The sequence below is a fragment of the Lolium perenne genome, chromosome 4 (genome assembly GCF_019359855.2).
Source record: "Lolium perenne isolate Kyuss_39 chromosome 4, Kyuss_2.0, whole genome shotgun sequence".
In the NCBI taxonomy this organism is placed as follows: domain Eukaryota; kingdom Viridiplantae; phylum Streptophyta; class Magnoliopsida; order Poales; family Poaceae; genus Lolium; species Lolium perenne.
In genome coordinates, this window is record NC_067247.2 from 368,151,656 (window position 1) to 368,174,085 (window position 22,430).

The window sequence follows — 22,430 nt, forward strand, 5'->3', positions numbered from 1 at the left end:
GGAGCTTGTGCTGCCTAGATCGCAAGATGCGATCTAGGCAGCATGTCGCTTACCTGGTAGAAACCCTCGAGACGAAGGAGTTGGCGATGCGCCGAGATTGGTTTGTTTTGGGTTGAACGTGAGTTGTTGTTTATTCCATAAACCCTAGATACATATTTATAGTCCAGGGGACTTTCTAATCGTGGGAATATCCCATCGTGCACGATACAAACTCTAACTTTTGATCTAAGATATAATCTACTAACTAAAGATACACGGGCAATCTAGCCCAAATTCTCCGTGCAAGGCCGCTTCAAAGATCTTCCACGTGTAATCTTCCAAGCCCATCTCTCTTACGGCCCACCTTCGGATTTGACCAAAATCTGGTGATAACACATGCCCCCCGGGTTTTGGAAATATCATTTCCAAAATCATTATGCTTTCCTTTGTCGGGTCATGTCGTGGCAGAGCAAAGCTGTTGCAGTATCCGTTATCATTATGCCCTGTCTTCTCAGCTTCTCTGCAAAATTCGATAGCTCTGGCGTCATCTCCTTGGAAACTGTAATGACATTAAATCTCCACCAGGCTCCTCATTATTTAACTGTGCCGATCGATTAGCTTCCTTCACCCCTTCCTCTGTTCCAGCCATCGGCACCAAAAAACCCTCTTCTCCCTCAGCCATGTCTTCCTCTTCCTCCTCCTTCTCAAACCTCTTCCCCCAATTCTCGCCGAAGAAGAAGAACGAGGATAGCCTTCACTCCAAGGTGAAACCCCTCTCCCCCGACAATGGGAAGAAAGAAGGAGAAGTAGCGAAGGCCAAGGCCTTCCCCTCCGCCAAGCTCCCGCCGAAGAAGCGCCCCCGCATGTGGGCGGACAGCGAGGATGAAGATGACGATGAAGAAGGAGAAGAAGAGGAGGAAGATGAATCTTCCTCTTCCGCCGGGTACCCGCCAACCAAGCGCTTCCGCTCCTGGGCGGACAGCGAGGACGATGATGATGACGAGGAGGAAGAAGCTCCGGCCACGGGCTGGGGTAGCAGCGACGAGGAGCTCCCCGGGAGCAGCGCCGACGACATCGACGGCGGTGACGACGAGGACAGCGACGACTAGTAGAACAGGACTAGTAGTAGCAGTGCACTAGGCACTAGATCCCTCTTTTGAGAGCCATCGGCTCTTTCTTGTAAAGCCGCTCCTCTGAATTAATGAAACTGTTCTTTTGATTCATCCTTCAATTACTCCAATTTCATTCCTTCCGCCTGTCATGCCAAGACCGATAGCAACGTATCGGATTTCTTTTCTTTTGGACGCCTATGAAGCCGGACTCTCATGTCGACTAGCTCGTAGGCCAAGAACTTCTCCATTTCAGGCTGCGATTTGGTATCTGACCATAATTTTTCGCAATCCCTTAGCCGATAACTACTCATCGGCTATTTTGAGAATCTAGTCCCTTTCCTCCTCTTGCAGCGACAGGACGGTCCAAACTTGTAACAAACAAAAACTGACGGCCTCCTATCCCGATTCAGAGGAGATCACAATGCAGGGCCAGTCGATGCGACTCCGATCGGCTTTCCAAAACAAAGCAGCCACCAGCCAGCTGCCCCCCGAGTCTCAGTCGAGGCGAGAACGGTAATGGATCAGCCGAATGTGCCGCCTATGCAGAGTTAGCCGATTTCACCAAATCGGCTCCCCAAAGCAGAGAACCTTCAGGGTGAGCTGCCCCCCGAGCTTCTCCAGTCTACTTCGCGCCTTGGTCAGATCGGCTCCTCACTGACCGTCGATGTCGATGTGAACTTTGAGCATATAACCAGCCGGTCTGGCTTCGCTTCTTAGTTCTGAAGTCGATGCCCTTGCATCGGCTGAAATTTTTTTTTTTTTATTTGGCCGATTTTTCTTAATCGGCCCCCAATGTTTCACTGCAACGCATGTTTGCACATGTTTATCTGCACATGTTCATCTGACTACATGCCCCCCGAGCCGAATCTGCCAAATGACTGCAGATATCGGCTTTTATGGTTAGTCAGGGCACTGCACTTGCACGTCGGCTTCGCAAAGATTCATGCTGACTCTCATCTACCGTCGTGGCCGCTGCCCAGTGGATCATTGCTGAATACAAGCAGAATATGTGCAGAGGATAATTTTGGCCGATTGCTGGAATCGGCCTCCACATTGCTCGTTCGATGAAGGTTTTGTAATGCCCCTCCATAAGTTTTTTGGGGCCGATCACAAGGATCAGCCTCGCCCAGTTTGCTCATTGGGTCAATCTTGCTACTCGGTCAGGCTGGATAAAACCATCCCAACCTCTGACTTGATGCGCCTGCTGTCGTCCACCTTGAGTGCATCGTATAATCGTGGAGCACTAAGCTCCGTCGGCAGGACGAGCACCATGTTTGTGCCAGCCGATGTTTCATCATCGGCTTTCTTTTGCTTGGGACGCCACTCCATTCTCCGTGGATGACCCTCTTCATCCAGGGCTCGCTGAACCTTTGCAGCCAGATCAGGCCGTGCCTTCCTGCAGGTATAACCTTTCGGCTTCCTCCAGGCCGCGCAACCGCTGAACCCTGTGTTTTTGTGAACGGCTGAGTCCGTCAGGGCACCACCTTGGACGGTGGTACCTGTCTTCTTCTTCTGGTCCCTCGTCTTCGGAATCCTCAAGATCTGCCCACCGAGGGGACTCAGCACGTTTGCTTTGTGGCGGGAGAGGCCCTAAGCGCTCGAACACAGACACATTGGCTGCCTCCTTCTTCTTCTTGTTGCATTCTGGGCAATTGCCGATTGTGGGCAATCGGCTCATTCCTGAATCCCAGCAGTGTCTGAAGAAAGGGCAGTCCCAGTGTCTGGCGTTGTCATCTTGCTCCCTTGATGTGTCCGTGGCACGGCGCTCGTGCTCCTCCTCATCGCGATCCTGCCGACGATGTCTTCTGGCTTCTCTAGCCAGACGATCTCCTTCATCATCATAGTTGGACCGTCGGCGTTGGTCGTACTGACTCACATATTTGCTGAGGAGGTGATCAGAGAGAGGTCGTTGATATCTTATATTCTCCACCTCTCCCTCTGTGACGTAGCGCTTGCCATCATGATGGAGCCGATCGCGTGGAGCGGCTTCCTCTGTGTCCTTGCTATGAGAGCAGCTGCCCTCATCTCCATCTTTGCCAGAGTGGTTCCCAGGTCCTACCATGTTGATGCTGAACGAGGGACCTGGCTGGCAACCCTCAGGGTAGGTGACTTCCACCATGTTAACGGCGGGGAAGGGTTGGGTGTCGACCTTCATGGCGTACTGGTTGAAAATTAGGCGCCCCTTCTCTATCGCCGCTTGGATGTGCTGACGCCACACCCTGCAGTCGTTGGTGGCATGGGAGAGCGAGTTGTGGAATTTGCAGTATGGCTTTCCGTTCAGCTCTTGCGCCGTGGGGAACTTGAGACCTTCAGGAATCGTCAACTGTTTCTCCTTGAGCAGGAGGTCGAAGATTTGTTCAGTCTTGGTCACATCAAAATCAAATCCCCTCGGCGGCCCTGGTGGCTTTACCCATTTGCAGGATACGGGGGTTCCTCCCCGAGTCCACTCAGCCACTGCTACTTCTTGGTCTCCCGCAGGAACTTCGTCTTCCTCTGCATCGACCAGGACTACTGCACGCTTGAACTTGTCTTGGTACAGGTCCGGGTGGCGCTGTTCATATGCTGATAGTTTCTGAACCATGTGCGCCAGCGAGGGATAATCTGCTTGGGAGGCCATGTCCTTGAGCTGTGTTGCAAGGCCAGCTACTGCCAACTCGACTGCTTCCTTTTCAGTTATACGAACCGAATAACATCGGTTCCTAAGATTCCTGAAGCGCTGGATGTACTCTGTCACCGTTTCTCCGCGCTTCTGACGTAGTTGTGCTAGATCGGCAATGCTAGACTCGGAAGCTTCTGAATGGTATTGCATATGGAACTGTTCTTCCAATTGCTTCCAAGACCGGATGGAGTTTGCTGGCAAAGAGGTGTACCATCCAAAAGCCGATCCCGTGAGGGACTGTGAAAAGAGCCTCACGCGTAGCTGATCCGACACTGAAGCCGGTCCTAGTTGCGCCAAATATCGGCCGACGTGCTCGATGGAGCTGGAGCCATCTGATCCACTGAATTTGGAGAAGTCAGGGAGCCGATATTTAGGTGGCAGCGGGATCATCTCGTACTCGTCGGGGTACGGCTTGGAATAGCCGATTGCCCTTCTCTTCGGCACCATGCCGAACTGGTCTCTCAAGATGGTATCGATCTGATCCGCTGTCTTTGGCTGCGGGAGTTGCACTCTGAAGATTCGCCGGGGTGGCGTACTTAGCCAGCCATGTTTGCTTTTCCAGCTCTGAGCCAACTGCAGGAGCTGGGCTCGGGAGTTTCGTCGGGGTGGCGTACTTAGTTAGCCACGTCTGCTTCTCAAGCTCTGTTGCTGACGTTCCTCCTGTTTGCGCCGGAGTCCCTGACGTTGTGGCCTGGTTTGAGAGTGGCCAGTTGCCACAATCTGGCACATACGTACACGCGTATCCTTGAGGGATCTCCTTAGGCGCCTCAGCCAAGAACTGGTAGTCACTAGGGTCACCACCGATCTTGTAGACGATGAATGCCGGTGTAGCTGGCACTTCAGCTGGTGCTGCCAACGCATATGGCAGCGGTGGACGGGACTGGAGTGGCAACTCTCCCTGATGCGTCCCGAGAGCTGGTCCTGACGGCGAGTACTGGTGGCTCATGATCTCCTGGATCACGCGCAGAGCGAGACGCTCCAACACGTTGACCAAGTTTTCGTAGTGGCGGTGTAGCGAGTGAGCCACCAAGTAGTTGATCTCCGCCGCAGGCCCTGGTGCGTTCCTCCGACGGGGCAGAGAGATCTATCCCATCGAGTGCACCTTGCGGTGAGAATCCCTTCCATCTGATGCCATGGGAACGGGTTCTCTGAAAAGAGCCGATGAGGTCGGCTTCGAGGGTGACCTTGATCTCGTCATATCTCTTCTTGAGCTCGTCAGGCAGCTCCTCGTAGGTGACTGGCGTGCCGTCCACCATCTCAGATGTAGATGGCGATGTGGTTGATGTAGATGATTGTCCCACCGGGCGTGCCAGAATGTGTTGACTGCCAAAACCCACCGGCGGGCAGCGGCTTGTCAACACTGTAGAGCCGGGAAGAGCCTAGAGCTGCGGCTGGCTGAGACCCCTCCGAGCGACGGCCCGCAATGCTCTTCTGGTCACACGCGGCGATGCGAAGTGCAAGGGCGTGCCACCTGACCTATACCTGGTCAGGAAGGTGATGGGGATGCCTCGCTTAGTTTCCTGCATGGCATACACGTAAACATTAAATACGAGCCTCGATCGGCTCTCAGGTTATCCTGTGAATCGGCTCAAAGAGCCGATCCACCCATGATTCGTACGGGGTGCACGAATATATGGTGATCCTGCTTGATCAAGATAAAGCTAATGAGATCTACGACGATTTAGGGTTTTCACCGCATAATCGGATCATCCTACTCCAGGTTGGGCCTCGCGGCCACGCACGGTGATCGTAAGCCGATCCTAAACAAGGCCTAAAAACCAACATGAAGTTGATCCTCGGAACATCCTGTTTAGGACTTGCGAACGCCACCCTACGTGCCGCTGGATCCTCCCCCCCTTTGTAAGGCCTAACTATTGCAGATATTAAACTAATCCTTGCAGAACAAGGAGCAATCGTAACGGATCAGATCTACTAAATAAAGATCAAGCGGGGTGCCGCCCCCACACCTGAGACAGATGTGAGGGCGGCTAGACATGCAAGGGTTGCACTACGTAAGCATGTTATACGAAGAGCTATGCTAACCCTAACACATCTATGATAACTACGTTGCTCGCCATCAAAGACGCTTCAGTACGAGCAACGCATGAACAACGTGGAGCTTGTGCTGCCTAGATCGCAAGATGCGATCTAGGCAGCATGTCGCTTACCTGGTAGAAACCCTCGAGACGAAGGAGTTGGCGATGCGCCGAGATTGGTTTGTTTTGGGTTGAACGTGAGTTGTTGTTTATTCCATAAACCCTAGATACATATTTATAGTCCAGGGGACTTTCTAATCGTGGGAATATCCCATCGTGCACGATACAAACTCTAACTTTTGATCTAAGATATAATCTACTAACTAAAGATACACGGGCAATCTAGCCCAAATTCTCCGTGCAAGGCCGCTTCAAAGATCTTCCACGTGTAATCTTCCAAGCCCATCTCTCTTACGGCCCACCTTCGGATTTGACCAAAATCTCGTGATAACAGAATTATGCGGTTTATTCAAGTGTGCAGGTATTGCTATGGATGAAGTGAGGAAGAAACTATTCGCTATATCGCTGTCTGGTAAAGCAGCGCATTGGTATAAATTACTGGATAATGGGGATTCTCTTGAATGGAATGATATTGTGCCCCGGTTTTATTCTAAGTTCTATCCTCCAAGTGAAATTCATAAGGATCGGAATCGCATATGTAATTTTTGGCCTCATGATGGAGAGAGTATTGCCCAAGCTTGGGGGAGATTGAAGTCTTTAATGCTCAAATGCCCCATTCATGAGCTTCCTGGTAATGTTATTATTGATAATTTCTATGCAAGACTTTCTTTTGAAGACAAGACCTTGCTGGATACTTCTTGTTCTGGATCATTCACGCGCAATAAGGAAGAGTTTAAAAGGGACCTTCTTAATCGGATCCAGGAAAATACTGAAGGATGGGAGATCGACAAAGATCGAGAATCAGGTATAAATTATGATTACAAATGCATTGAAGCTTTTATGGATACTGATAAATTTCGTAATATGAGTGCTACTTATGGTCTTGATTCTCAAGTTGCTGCAAATCTTTATAAAGCTTTTGCCTCTCATTATGAATTGCCTAAGAAGAATTTTGATAAGTATCATGAACCGTATAAAGATAAAATTGATTCATCTATTAATAAATGTGTTGTAGTTGAAACTGTTGATCATGTTATTCCTGAATCTTATATTGAAAAAACTCCTTTCCCTGCTGAAATGAAGGAGTACTCTGTTATAAATAGTGCGGTTCATAAAAGTGAAAATAAACCTATAGAACCTGAAGAACAAATAAAAGTTGAACCTGCTGTTGCAATAGTTAAAGATCTTGTGACTGAAAATTTGGAGGAAGGTCATATTATTTTCTGTGAAGATGCTTCTAATATTGTTTCACATCCTAATAAACCCAAGCAAGCTAGTGTTCCTATGCTATCTGTTAGAATTGGTGATCATTGCTATTATGGTTTATGTGATATTGGTGCAAGTATTAGTGCTATTCCTTATGAGCTTTATACGGAGATTATCACGAAATTGGTTCTTGTGAACTTGAAGATATTGATGTGGTTATTCAGCTAGCTAATAGAGAAACTATTTCTCCAATTGGTATTGTTCGAGATGTGGAAGTTCTATGTGGTAAGATTAAATATCCTGCTGACTTTTTGGTACTTGGTTCTGCTGCTAGTGATTATTGTCCTATTATTTTTGGTAGATCTTTTCTAAATACTTGTGGAGCTATTATAGATTGCAAGAAAGAGAAAATTTTGACTAAATTTGCTGGTGAATCATATGAGTTTAACTTCTCTAAATTTACCAAAACTCCTTATAAAGATGATTTGCCTAGTAATGATTTTAAAATGGAACAGTGTGCATCTATTGTTCTTGTTCCTAATAATCCTTTGCAGCAACATTTGGAGAATAGCGAGAGTGAAGTTTTTAGGAAAGAAAGAGATGAGCTTGAGGAAATTTTTCTCCGCCAACCTATTCTTAAGCATGATTTACCGGTGGAAGATCTGGGTACAACACCGCCACCAAAGGAAGATCCTGTCTTTGATTTAAAACCTTTGCCTGATAATCTTAAATATGCTCATATTGATGATAAGAAAATATATCCTGTTATTATTAGTTCTAAGCTTACAGAGTTTGAAGAAGAAAGGCTATTGGAAATACTGAAGAAACACCGAGGTGCTATTGGCTACACTCTTGATGATTTGAAGGGGATTTCTCCCTCTATTTGCCAACACGCCATCAATATGGAAGAAGATGCGAAGCCTGTTATTGAACCTCAGCGTCGTCTAATTCCTAAAATGAAGGATGTGGTAAGAAATGAGGTATTAAGACTTCTTGAAGCTGGTATTATATATCCTATTGCTGATAGTAGATGGGTTAGTCCTGTGCATTGTGTTCCTAAGAAAGGAGGAATGACTGTTGTGCCTAATGATAATGATGAGCTCATACCTCAAAGAGTGGTTGTAGGGTATAGAATGTGCATTGATTATCGAAAAGTTAATAAGGTTACTAAAAAAGATCATTACCCTTTGCCTTTTATTGATCAAATGTTAGAAAGGTTATCTAAAAATACTCATTTTTGTTTTCTTGATGGTTATTCTGGATTTTCACAAATTGCTGTTAAAACTAAGGATCAAGAGAAAACCACTTTCACTTGTCCCTATGGAACTTATGCTTATAGACGTATGCCTTTTGGTTTGTGTAATGCTCCTGCTACTTTTCAAAGATGCATGTCTGCTATTTTTCATGGTTTTTGCGAGAGTATTGTAGAGGTATTCATGGATGATTTTTCTGTCTATGGGAATTCTTTTGATAATTGCTTGCGGAACCTCGATAAAGTTTTGCAGAGATGTGAAGAAACTAACCTTGTTCTTAATTGGGAGAAATGCCACTTTATGGTTAATGAAGGAATTGTATTGGGACATAAAATTTCCGAGAGAGGTATTGAAGTTGATAGAGCTAAAGTTGAAGCAATTGAGAAGATGCCCTATCCCAGGGATGTTAAAGGTATTCGTGGTGTTCTTGGTCATGCTGGGTTTTATAGGAGGTTTATTAAAGACTTCTCCAAGATTTCAAAGCCTCTTACTAATCTTCTTCAAAAAGATGTACCTTTTATTTTTGATGATGATTGTAAGGAAGCTTTTGAAACTCTAAAGAAAGCCTTAACAACTGCTCCTATAGTTGAACCTCCTGATTGGAATTTACCATTTGAAATTATGTGTGATGCTAGTGATTTTGCTGTAGGCGCTGTTCTTGGACAGCGAGTAAACAAAAAATTGAATGTTATTCACTATGCTAGTAAAACTCTTGATGCTGCTCAAAGAAATTATGCTACTACTGAAAAGGAATTGCTAGCTGTAGTCTTTGCTTGTGATAAGTTTAGATCTTATATTGTTGATTCAAAAGTTACTATTCATACTGATCATGCTGTAATCAGATACCTTATGCAAAAGAAAGATGCTAAGCCAAGGCTTATTAGATGGGTACTTCTGTTGCAGGAATTTGATTTACATATTGTAGATAGGAAAGGTGCTGATAATCCTGTTGCTGATAATTTGTCTAGATTGGAAAATATTGCTTATGATCCTGTTCCTGTTAATGATAGTTTTCCAAATGAACAATTGGCTGCAATAAAGGTGAGTTCGCGAGACAGTCCCTGGTATGCTGATTATGCTAACTTTATTGTTTCCAAGTACTTGCCTCCAACCTTTTCAGCTCAGCAAAGGAGGAAATTCTTTTATGACTTGAGGCATTATTTTTGGGATGACCCACACTTATATAAAGAAGGAGTGGATGGTATTCTGCGAAGATGTGTTCCCGAATATGAACAACAGGAGATATTGAGTAAATGTCATGGTAGTGCTTATGGAGGACATCACGCCGGAGAAAGAACCGCGCAAAAGGTTCTACAATCAGGTTTTTATTGGCCAACTCTCTTCAAAGATGCAAGGAAGTTTATTTTATCTTGTGATGAATGCCAAAGGGTTGGTAATATCTCTAGACGCAATGAAATGCCTATGAATTATACTCTTGTTATTGAACCATTCGATTGTTGGGGATTTGACTTCATGGGACCTTTTCCCTCTTCAGAAGGTAACACTCATATACTTGTTGCTGTTGATTATGTTACTAAATGGGTGGAAGCCATACCCACAAAAAGTGCTGATGGTGAGACCTCTTTAAGAATGCTTTTAGATATTATTTTTCCTAGATTTGGAGTTCCTAGATATATTATGACTGATGGAGGTTCTCATTTTATTCATGGTGGTTTTAGAAAAACTCTTGCTAAATATGGTATTAATCGTAGAATTGCTTCCGCTTATCATCCTCAAACTAGTGGGCAAGTAGAATTATCAAATAGAGAGATTAAATCTATCTTGCAAAAGACTGTTAATAAAACTAGAAAGAATTGGGCTAGTAAATTGAAGGATGCACTTTGGGCTTATAGAACTGCTTATAAAAACCCCATGGGAATATCACCTTATAAAATGGTTTATGGAAAAGCTTGTCATTTACCTTTAGAGCTAGAGCACAAAGCTTATTGGGCTGTTAGAGAATTAAATAAAGATCTCAAACTTGCCGGTAATAAGAGGTTGTTGCAATTGAGTTCTCTAGATGAATGGAGAAGTGAAGCTTATGAAAATGCTAAACTCTTTAAAGAGAAAGTTAAAAAATGGCATGATAGAAGGATTATCAAAAGAGAATTTAACATTGGAGATAAAGTCCTATTGTATCGGTCTCGTATCAGATTCTTTGCAGGGAAATTACTCTCGAAATGGGAAGGACCATATGTTGTCGAGGAGGTGTATCGTTCAGGAGCAATTAAAATTAGCTCTCTCCAAGGCAATGCCACGCAAGTGGTGAATGGACAAAGACTCAAGCATTATATCTCAGGTGATTCTTATAATGTTGATGTTGATATTATTCGAGTGGAAACACCGGAGGCTTTCATCAAAGGGCAAATTGACAGTTCGCCAGAACTCAACTTTGAATAGGTAACAGTACTGGTAATGAAAAGTTCGCAATTTACTTTCCGAACAATATTTTTGCTGTTTTTGGAAACTATGAAAAATTACGAGATCGAAACGGAGTGGAGGAGACGCACGAGGGCTTGCCACCATAGGCCGGCGCGGCCTGGTCTGGGCCCGCGCCGCCCTATGGTCTGGCCGCCTCGTCGCCCTTTCCGACTCTAGTTCGATCTAGTATTTTCCTTTTGTCGTGAAATTTTTTGCTATATAATCCCCCGGACCCCTGGAGGTCCGTATATCATTTTCTCGACATGTTTTGTTTCGAGCTGTTTCTGCCAGGATTTGCTTCGGATCTAGAGCCATCATGTCTTCGTCGGAAACTCCGAAGGACAGCTCCTGCAAGGATGTTGGCAACTTGTACATGGAGGAGCTGAGGATGCACCCCAAGGAGTTGCTGCTCGTTGAAGGAGAACTGCAGATCAAGGATGTCCGGGGTCCTAAAGGAGAGGGAAGCTTGGAAGACAGGATGGAGAAGCTAGAACAAGAGGTTTTCAAATACAAGAAGATGGCTGAGCGTGAAGTGGATATCTTCCATAAGATTGTGTCTGAACTCATTGCTGAACATGAGAAGGAAACTGCAAAGCTTTGGGGCGACATCCTCTCACTTCACGACACCACCAACAAGCTCAAAGCACAACTCTATGACGTTCAGAATCAGAACTGTGAGTATGAAAACAGGTTTAAATACATAAGCCGTGCTGCTAGTTTCAGAATCCCCAAGACCAAGATGTCGTTTCTTGATGGAGAGCCTCTTCCTTGGAAGTTTGATGACGGGAGTTCATCACCACCATCGCCGAAGGAGTAATTCATCATCGGTATTGGCATCCCCTTGGTTTGTTCCAAGCTTGGGGGAGTGCCGCGGTATCACATCATCACTATCTTTTACTTTTTACTATCAAGTAGTGTCATATCATGAGTAGGGAAGTTATCATATAAGATGGGTTGCAGTTTGGAAGTATCTCTCCTTTAGTTGGTTGTCTATGTATCCCTTGGTGTGAGTTATCGTTATGGAATATTAATGAGAAGTCTTATCATTTACATATTGCACATCTTATTTTAGTTTGCAATCTCTATTATATGATTTACCTTGTTGATAGTATTGGTATCACTTTGGGAGCATTGAATAAATCTATTTGGTTTTGGCAAACTTAGCATTGGTCAATAGCAACAACACTTTGAGGTTTAAGTAGAAAAGAGAAATACATGTAGTTGTTTCATTGTCTTTCTTTCTTGTTAGCTCATAGCTTATTATTCTGAAGTTAAAATTGTTTGTGCTTATAAGGAAGATGCATGATTGTTTCTATCACATGTATATTTGTTTGTTTCCCTCGACTCTTATGCTTGCTAATTAACCTTGCTAGCCAAAGACCTGTACTGAGAGGGAATACTTCTCGTGCATCCAAACCTTAACCCAAACCTATGCCATTTGTGTCCACCATATCTACCTACTACATGGTATTTTCTGCCATTCCAAGTAAATACTTCATGTGCTACCTTTAAATAATTCAAAATATACTATCTCTTATTTGTGTCAATGTTTTATAGCTCATGAGGAAGTATGTGGTGTTTTATCTTTCAATCTTGTTGGGCAACATTCACCAATGGACTAGTGGCTTCATCCGCTTATCCAATAATTTTGCAAAAAGAGCTGGCAATGGGATTCCCAGTCCCAAATTAATTAAACTAAATAGACACTCCTCCATGGTATGTGATTGATGGACGGCACCCGAAGGATTCGGTTAGCCATGGCTTGTGTAAGCAAAGGTTGGGGGAGTGTCATCATCATAATAAAACCAAAATAAAAAGGCACTCCTTCATGGTATGAGATTGTTGGCAGGCACCCGAAGGATTCAGTTAGCCATGGTTTGTGAAAGAAAGGTTGGAAGGAGTGCCGCACAAAATAAAAATAAAATGGGAGCCGCTCTTTGAAGGTTGTCTGGCAAGGGGGTTAGAGTACCCGCTACCAGTCGTTGACAACAACAAACACCTCTCAAAATGTTACTTTTATTATCTCTATATGATTTCAAAACTGAAAAGCTCTAGCACATGATTTAATCACTGCTTCCCTCTGCGAAGGGCCTGTCTTTTACTTTATGTTGGGTCAGTAAACTTATTTCCCTCCATCTCAAGCAAGCATTTGAGTAGTTGTGATCAAACCATTATACTGTGATCTGCTTCATCATGTCTTTTATTCTTCCTTGTTTAGTACAAGTTTTATCTGAATGAATATAGCTTTGCAAGTTATCAATGATTATGAGGAGACTATTATGATTGAGTATGCAAGTTGTGCAATATAAACTTTAACATGAGAGCATTGCTCGATAGATAAGTATAACCTGTTAATTGTTCTCTGACCAAGAACGAAGTTTGCCATTACCAACTATGATTTCTTATGCACCCTTATTTGTGATTACCTTATACTTGTTTCAAGTTGAGTTATATGAGGAAGTTGTTTACTAGAATGTCTTGTGTGAATGAATATGATGCTTCTTGTCCGTATTTTATCGACTCTTCACTCCATAAACATGTGGTCCTGTTTACTAAGTTCAGTTTCGCTTGGGGACAAGCGAAGTCTAAGTTTGGGGGGAGTTGATACGTCCAATTTGCATCACTATTTTGTATCATAATTTGCTGTTATTCATTGATATATTTCATATTTGGACACAATACTTATGTTATTTCATCTATTTTGCATGTTTCATCATTATTGGAGGATCGAGCACTGAGCCGTGGATTCTGCTGGAAAAAGCACCGCCAGAATGCAATATTTCGGAAGATCAACTGTGGAAGGAAATTATACCAAAAATCCTATTTTTCCAGATGACGAAGGAAGCCAGAAGGGGGAGCTGAGAAGACCCAAGGTGGGGCCAGACCACAGGCCGGCGCGGCCCATGGCCTGGCCGCGCCACCTTGTGGTGTGGGGCCCCCACAGCCTCTTTCGCCTCCTTTTCTTCGCGAAACCCTTCGTCCCGAAGACCTAAGCCACAGAGGATACCTCACGAAGAGTTACAGCCGCCTCTGCGGGGCGGAGAACACCAGAGAGAAAAGAGCTCTCCGGCGGGCTGAGATCCGCCGGGGAAATTCCCTCCCGGAGGGGGAAATCGACGCCATCGTCACCGTCATCGAGCTGGACATCATCTCCATCACCATCATCATCATCTCCACCATCATCACCGCCGTCTCCACCGCTGGACATCGTCACCGCCGTAGCAATTTGGGTTTGATCTTGATTGTTTGATAGGGGAAACTCTCCCGGTATCGATTTCTACTTGTTGTTGATGCTATTGAGTGAAACCATTGAACCAAGGTTTATGTTCAGATTGTTATTCATCATCATATCACCTCTGATCATGTTCCATATGATGTCTCGTGAGTAGTTCGTTTAGTTCTTGAGGACATGGGTGAAGTCTAACTGTTAGTAGTGAACTATGGTTGAGTAATATTCAATGATATGATATTTAAGTTGTGGTGTTATTCTTCTAGTGGTGTCATGTGAACGTCGACTACATGACACTTCACCTTTATGGGCCTAGGGGAATGCATCTTGTACTCGTTTGCCAATTGCGGGGTTGCCGGAGTGACAGAAACCTAAACCCCCGTTGGTATATCGATGCAGGAGGGATAGCAGGATCTCAGAGTTTAAGGCTGAGGTTAGATTTATTCTTAATTACTTTCTTGTAGTTGCGGATGCTTGCAAGGGGTATAATCACAAGTATGTATTAGTCCTAGGAAGGGCGGTACATTAGCATAGGTTCACCCACACAACACTTATCATAACAATGAAGATTATTTAGCCGTATGTAGTGAAAGCACTAGACTAAAATCCCGTGTGTCCTCGAGAACGTTTGGGCCACTCGCTGCAATTGTTACTCTCGCACTTTACTTACTCGTACTTTATTCATCTGTTATATCAAAACCCCCTGAATATTTGTCTGTGAGTATTTACAGTGAATCCTTCATCAAAACTGCTTGTCAACACCTTCTGCTCCTCGTTGGGATCGACATTCTTACTTATCGAAAATACTACGATACACCCCCTATACTTGTGGGTCATCACGCAGAAACAAATTTCTTACTGTCACGAAATTGAGCATCCCCTTCTGTAGATAATTTAGAAAAATTTGCCAATTTACGTGCGTGATCCTCAGATATGTACGCAACTTTCATTCAATTTGAGCTTTTTCATCTGAGCAAGTTAAGTGCCCCAGAAAAATTCGTCTTTACGTATTGTTCTGTTTTGACAGATTATGCCTTTTATTTCGCATTGCCTGTTTTGCTATGTTTGATAGATTCCTTTGTTCCATTAACTTTCAGTAGCTTTGTGCAATGTCCAGAAGTGTTAAGAATGATTATGTCACCTCTGAATATGTGAATTTTTGATTATGCACTAACCCTCTAATGAGTTTGTTTTGAGTTTTGTGTGGAGGAAGTTTTCAAGGGTCAAGAGAGGAGGATGATAAAATGTGATCAAGAAGAGTGAAAAGTCTAAGCTTGGGGATGCCCCCGTGGTTCATCCCTGCATATTTTAAGAAGACTCAAGCATCTAAGCTTGGGAATGCCCAAGGCATCCCTTCTTGATCGACAACTTATCAGGTCACCTCTAGTGAAACTATATTTTTATTCCATCACATCTAATGTGCTTTACTTGGAGCGTCTGTTTGTTTTTATTTTTGTTTTTGTTTGAATAAAATTGGATCCTATCATTCTTTGTTTGGGAGAGAGACACGCTCCGCTGTTGCATATGAACATATGTGTTCTTAGCATTACTTTTAATGTTCATGGCGAAGGATGAAACTGCTTCATTCATCATTATATGGTTGGAAACGAAAAATGCTTCATGTGGTAATTGGTATAATGTCTTGAATAATTTGATACTTGGCAATTGTTGTGCTCATATAGATCATGTTTAAGCTCTTGCATCATGTACTTTGCACCTATTAATGAAGAACTACATAGAGCTTGTTAAAATTTGGTTTGCATGATTGGTCTCTCTAGAGTCTAGATATTTTCTGGTGAGGTGTTTGAACAACAAGGAAGACAATGTAGAGTCTTATAATGCTTGCAATATGTTCTTATGTAAGTTTTGCTGTGCCGGTCCATACTTGTGTTTGCTTCAAACAACCTTGCTAGACTAAGCCCTGTATTGAGAGGGAATACTTCTCGTGCATCCAAATCCTTGAGCCAAAAACTATGCCATTTGTGTCCACCATACCTACCTACTACATGGTATTTCTCTGCCATTCCAAAGTAAATTACTTGAGTGCTACCTTTAAAATTCCATTCTTTGTCTTTGCAATATATAGCTTATGGGAAAATATCCTTAAAAACTATTGTGGTATTGAATATGTAACTTATGTATCTTATTTCTTATAAGTTGCTTGTTGAGCGGTAACCTTGTTTCTGGGGACGCCATCAACTATTACACCTTTGTTGAATATCATGTGAGTTGCTATGCATGTTCGTCTTGTCTGAAGTAATGGTGATTTATCATGATCCAATGATTTGAGTATGCATATTGTTAGAGAAGAACATTGGGCCGCTAACTAAAGCCATGAACCATGGTGGAAGTTTCAGTTTGGACACTAATCCTCAATCTCATATGAGAATATTATTTGTTGTTGAATGCTTATGCATTAAAGAGGAGTCCATTATCTGTTTTCTGTGTTGTCCCGGTATGGATGTCTAAGTTGAGAACAATTAAAAGCCAGAAATCCAATGCGAACCTTCTCCTTAGACCTTTGTACAGGCGTCATAGAGGTACCCCTTTGTGATACTTGGTTGAAACATATGTTATGCAATGATAATCCATGTAAATCCAAGCTAATTAGGACAAGGTGCGAGCACTATTGGTAATCTATGCATGAGGCTTGCAACTTATAGGATGTCTTATGCATAACACATATGTTTTATTACTATCGTTTACAAAATTGTTTCTATGTTTTCAAAATAAAAGCTCTATCACAAAAAATAGTAATCCATGCTTCCCTATGTGAAGGGCCTTTGTTTTACTTTATGTTGAGTCAGTTACCTACTTCTTTCTATCTTAGAAGCAAACACTTGTGTCAACTGTGTGCATTGATTCCTACATACTTGCTTATTTGCATTCATCATATTACTTTGTGTTGACAATTATCCATGAGATATACATGTTGAAGTTGAAAGCAACCGCTGAAACTTATATCTTCCTTTGTGTTGCTTCAAAGCTTTCTATTAAGAATTTATTGCTTTATGAGTTAACTCTTATGCAAGACTTATTGATGCTTGTCTTGAAAGTACTATTCATGAAAAGTCTTTGCTATATGGTTCAGTTGTTTACTCATTGTCTTTGCCATTGCTTCGAATCGCTGCATTCATCTCATATGCTTTACAATAGTATTGATCAAGATTATGATAGCATGTCACTTCAGAAATTATCTTTGTTATCGTTTACCTACTCGAGGGCGAGTAGGAACTAAGCTTGGAGATGCTTGATACGTCTCAAACGTATCTATAATTTCTTATGTTCCATGCTACTTTTATGATGATACTCACATGTTTTATACATACTTTATGACATATTTATGCATTTTCCGGCACTAACCTATTAACGAGATGCCGAAGAGCCAGTTGCTGTTTTCTGCTGTTTTTGGTTTCACAAATCCTAGTAAGGAAATATTCTCGGAATCGGACGAAATCAACGCCCAGGGGCCTATTTTTCCACGAAGCTTCCAGAACACCGAAAGTGAACCGAAGTGGGGCGACGAGGAGCCGCCACACTAGGGCGGCGCAGCCCAGGAGGGACCCGCGCGGCCCTAGCGTGTGGGCCCCCCGTCAGCCCTCCGACTCCGCCCTTCCGCCTACTTAAAGTCTTCGTCGTGAATACCCCAGTACCGAGAGCCACGATACGGAAAACCTTCCAGAGACGCCGCCGCCGCCAATCCCATCTCGGGGGATTCAGGAGATCGCCTCCGGCACCCTGCCGGAGGGGGGAATCATTTCCCGGAGGATTCTTCACCGCCATGGTCGCCTCCGGAGTGATGAGTGAGTAGTTCACCCCTGGACTATGGGTCCATAGCAGTAGCTAGATGGTCATCTTCTCCTAATTGTGCTATCATTGTTGTATCTTGTGAGCTGCCTAACATGATCAAGATCATCTATTTGTAATGCTACATGTTGCGTTTGTTGGGATCCGATGAATAGTGAATGCTATGTTATGTTGATTATCAATCTATCATCTATGTGTTGTTTATGATCTTGCATGCTCTCCGTTATTAGTAGAGGCTCTGGCCAAGTTTTTACTTGTAACTCCAAGAGGGAGTATTTATACTCGATAGTGGGTTCATGCCGCCATTAAATCTGGGACAGTGATAGAAAGTTCTAAGGTTGTGGATGTGCTGTTGCCACTAGGGATAAAACATCAATGCTATGTCTAAGGATGTATTTGTTGATTACATTACGCACCATACTTAATGCAATTGTCTGTTGTTTGCAACTTAATACTAGAGGGGGTTCGGATGATAACCTGAAGGCGGACTTTTTAGGCATAGATGCATGCTGGATAGCGGTCTATGTACTTTGTCGTAATGCCCAATTAAATCTCACACTACTCATCATAACATGTATGTGCATGGTCATGCCCTCTTTATTTGTCAATTGCCCAACTGTAATTTGTTAACCCAACATGCTATTTATCTTATGGGAGAGACACCACTAGTGAACTGTGGACCCCGGTCCATTCTTTTACATCGAATACAATCTACTGCAATACTTGTTCTACTGTTCTCTGCAAACAATCATCATCCACACTATACATCTAATCCTTTGTTACAGCAAGCCGGTGAGATTGACAACCTCACTGTCATGTTGGGGCAAAGTAATTTGGTTGTGTTGTGCAGGTTCCACGTTGCCGCCGGAATCCCTGGTGTTGCGCCGCACTACACTTCGCCGCCATCAACCTTCAACGTGCTTCTTGGCTCCTACTGGTTCGATAAACCTTGGTTTCTTACTGAGGGAAAACTTGCCGCTGTACGCATCACACCTTCCTCTTGGGGTTCCCAACGGACGCGTGCTGTATGCGTATCAATGACACGGTGAGAAACCGGATTATAGCAGCGGCAGCCTTTGGTGTTAGCCGGGTAACCGAGGAAAACACACGGAACGGAACGAGGGGCGAGTTTATGAGGAGTGGTGGCGGCGATACTAGGATAACAACGACAACCGAAAATCCGAAGACCGTCGTAGGATGGAGGGGAACCGTAAAGGAGGTGATGAGGTGCATAGTTCCAACGGGGACGACACGGACGAAGGTTGACAAGGAGGGTGGCGGTGGCTAAGGCGTCAGGCCAAAAGGTGGGGGAACATGGCTGTGGAATAGGAGTGTGCGGACACAGTCGTTGAGGGTGCGGAGGATACGCTCGGCGCGGCCGTTTTGTTGGGACGTGTATGGACAGGTTAGACGGAAAATAGTGCCGTGAGAGGAGAGTAGGGTGCAGACGGCGACATTGTCAAACTCTTTTCCGTTGTCAGTTTGTAGGGCGTGGATGGGGCGACCGAACTGGGTGGAAACATAGGCATAGAAGGCTGTGAGAGTGGTGGCGACATCGGACTTTTTACAGAGGGGAAACGTCCACACAAAATGAGAAATATCATCAAGAATAACTAGGTAATAAAGAAGACCAGAATTACTCGGGATTGGAGAGGTCCATACATCACTATGAATTAACTCAAAAGGAAAAGACGCAACAGTGGAAGACTGACTAAAAGGAAGACGAACGTGTTTACCAAGCCCACACGCTTCACAACTATGTGAAGACTGTTTAGTAGATGAAAATGAAAAACCCCTCATTATTTGGTGAAGCGTGTTGGCACTGGGATGTCCAAGACGAGCATGCCAAAGATCAACGCCTGCGGAGAGAGCACGAGGTGCGGCGCCGGGGGTGGAAGGCGACATCACCGGATACAAATCATCGGGGCTCTCACATCGATGGAGGACCATCCGGGTGCGGGCATCCTTAACAGAAAAACCAAAAGCATCAAATTCAACAGTCACAGAGTTGTCACGAGAAAGAGTTTTAACAGAGACTAAATTCTGAATAAGCTGGGGAGACACAAGGACATTATTGAGAGACAGTGGTTTAGAAGTAGATGGAAAATTAGCAGAACCAAGGTGAGAAATAGGAAGACCGGCGCCGTTACCGACAATGATGCGAGACTCGGTGGAAGTGGGAAAAGAATGGGAAAGGTTACCAGGGTGAGCGGCCATGTGAGACGAGGCGCCCGTGTCCATAAACCAGTTGCCGCCACCGGCGTAAGAGCCAGGTGCGGGGGCGGCGTCGTAGGCCGGGGCGTAGGACGGCGGCGTGGCGGTGAAGGCCGGGGCGTAGGGCGGTGTCGCGGTGAAGTGCACCTGGTGAGTCGGCGGGCGCGGCACCGGCATGTTGTAGGCGTGGATGAGCCCCGTCCATGGGTTGTAGGCGAAGGGGTTGCTGCCGTTGGAGACCGACGACATGATGACGCGCACGCGGGGGATGGCGACGGCGCGGGGTTGGGGAGGGAGGCGCGGCGGTGGCTGCAGGTGCGGCGGCGGCGCGGCGTGAGGAGGGGCACACACGGCGGCGGCACAAGGGCGGCGGCGCTAGGGTTGGAGGGTGGGGCGGCGCGCGCGGGGAGAGAGGGGCGCGGCGGCTAGGTTAGGAACGGTAGGTGTAGAGCGGGATGCAACTCACAATGTATTGATTGGGTGCATATGGCGTTACATATATAGGCCACGTCCTCGACTATACAAGGAAGGAGGCGGGCCCAATAATCAATACAAAGATATGTATCGCTATAGATAACTACAGAAGATACACATCCGGATATACAAGGATATGTATCTCAACAACGCATGTTTGGGGAGCCGCAATATTTCTTTTTAATTCTTGCGTTGGCCAGGATTTGATCCTAGGATCTCCTGCTCTGATACCATGTAGAGAGGGATGCAACTCACAATGTATTGATTGGGTGCATATGGCGTTACATATATAGGCCACGTCCTCGACTATACAAGGAAGGAGGCGGGCCCAATAATCAATACAAAGATATGTATCGCTATACATAACTACAAAAGATACACATCCGGATATACAAGGATATGTATCTCAACACCCCCCGCAGTCGAAGCGTCACCTGGTCGAACGCATAGACTGGACCGGAACTCCTCAAATGATGCCGTAGGGAGACCCTTGGTCATGATATCCTCAAATTGTTCGGAGGTGGGCACATGAAGTACTCGAATGTGTCCAAGGGCCACCTGTTCCCGAACAAAGTTGATGTCCAGCTCAATATGCTTGGTGCGGCGATGGTGGACCGGGTTGGCGGAGAGGTAGACGGCGGAGACATTGTCGCAATAGACCACGGTGGCTTTGGCAACAGGGCATGAGAGCTCAACGAGGAGTTGCCGCAGCCAAGAGACCTCGGCAACCGCGTTAGCAACAGCCCGGTACTCCACTTCGGCGCTGGAGCGAGAGACCGTGGGTTGTCGCTTAGACGACCAGGAGATGAGCGAAGGTCCGAAGTAGACGCAGTAGCCAGACGTGGAGCGACGCGTGTCGGGGCAGCCTGCCCAATCGGCGTCCGAGTAGGCGACGATGTCCGTGGCGGTGGAGGCGTGGAGGGAGAGGCCGAAGTCCATGGTGCCACGAATGTAGCGGAGGATCCGCTTGACCGTAGCCCAATGAGGATCCCGCGGAGCATGCATGCGAAGGCACACCTGCTGGACAGCATACTGCAGCTCGGGGCGGGTCAAGGTGAGGTACTGCAGGGCACCGACGATGGAGCGATAAAATGACGCATCCATGGCCAACGAACCATCCGTGGCGGAGAGCTTGGACTTCGTGTCGACAGGTGTGGCCGCAGGTTTGCAATTAAGCATACCGGCGCGGTCCAGGAGCTCGTGGGCGTACTTGCGCTGATGAAGGAAGAAGCCGTCGGTGCGACGTACGACCTCGATGCCGAGGAAGTAGTGCAGGGTCCCCAAGTCCTTGAGGGCAAACTCAGCGCGAAGACGCTCGGTGATCTGTCGCAGGAGGTCCGTGGAGCTGGCCGTCAAGACAATGTCGCCATCCGCACCCTACTCTCCTCTCACGGCACTATTTTCCGTCTAACCTGTCCATACACATCCCAACAAAACGGCCGCGCCGAGCGTATCCTCCGCACCCTCAACGACTGCATCCGCACACTCCTATTCCTGTAGAACTGCATGCTCTAACCAATGCAACCAAAAGACCGATCTGATGGAAGAGATTAGGAAATGCATTTATACTTCAACACTCCCCCTCACGTGTGACTCCCTCAGGCCTAAACGTGGACCGAAAGTGGGCTGCAATATTTTTATTTTATATTGCGCCAGCCGTGTCTTGAACTCAAGACCTCTTGGCTCTGATACCATGTAGAACTGCATGCTCTAACCAATGCAACCAAAAGACCGATCTGATGGAAGAGATTAGGCAATGCAATTATACTTCAACACTACTAGCCACTTGAACCAAAAGTCCGAACTGATGGAAATGGCTAGACAATCCACATATACACTTCACAACACCCCCACTCGCGTGTGACGAGAGAAGAGAAAGTCAACACGTGAAAGAAGAAGAGCACACCGAAATAGGGTATC

General features: G+C 45.4%; 1 protein-coding gene across 1 annotated transcript; it reads right to left on the reverse strand.

Moving 5' to 3' along the window:
- Positions 1-21,004: 21,004 nt before the first annotated feature.
- Positions 21,005-22,018, reverse strand: LOC127347926 (uncharacterized mitochondrial protein AtMg00810-like). Its single transcript, XM_051374060.1, has 3 exons — positions 21,923-22,018; positions 21,544-21,833; positions 21,005-21,068 (listed from the first exon to the last, which is right to left on the reverse strand). The coding sequence occupies exons 1-3, from the start codon at positions 22,016-22,018 to the stop codon at positions 21,005-21,007; spliced, it is 450 nt and encodes a 149-aa protein (XP_051230020.1).
- Positions 22,019-22,430: the final 412 nt, after the last annotated feature.

What these genes read in the sequence shown, in the direction of transcription:
- LOC127347926 (XM_051374060.1), bottom strand. Translation starts at nt 22,018, where the DNA reads ATGCAGTTCTACAGGAATAGGAGTGTGCGGATGCAGTCGTTGAGGGTG. An exon ending in GTTGGGATGTGTATGGACAG is followed by an intron (nt 21,834 to 21,922) that starts GTTAGACGGAAA and finishes CTCCTGCGACAG; the next exon opens with ATCACCGAGCGTCTTCGCGC. An exon ending in TTGACCCGCCCCGAGCTGCA is followed by an intron (nt 21,069 to 21,543) that starts GTATGCTGTCCA and finishes GTTCGGGAACAG; the next exon opens with GTGGCCCTTGGACACATTCG.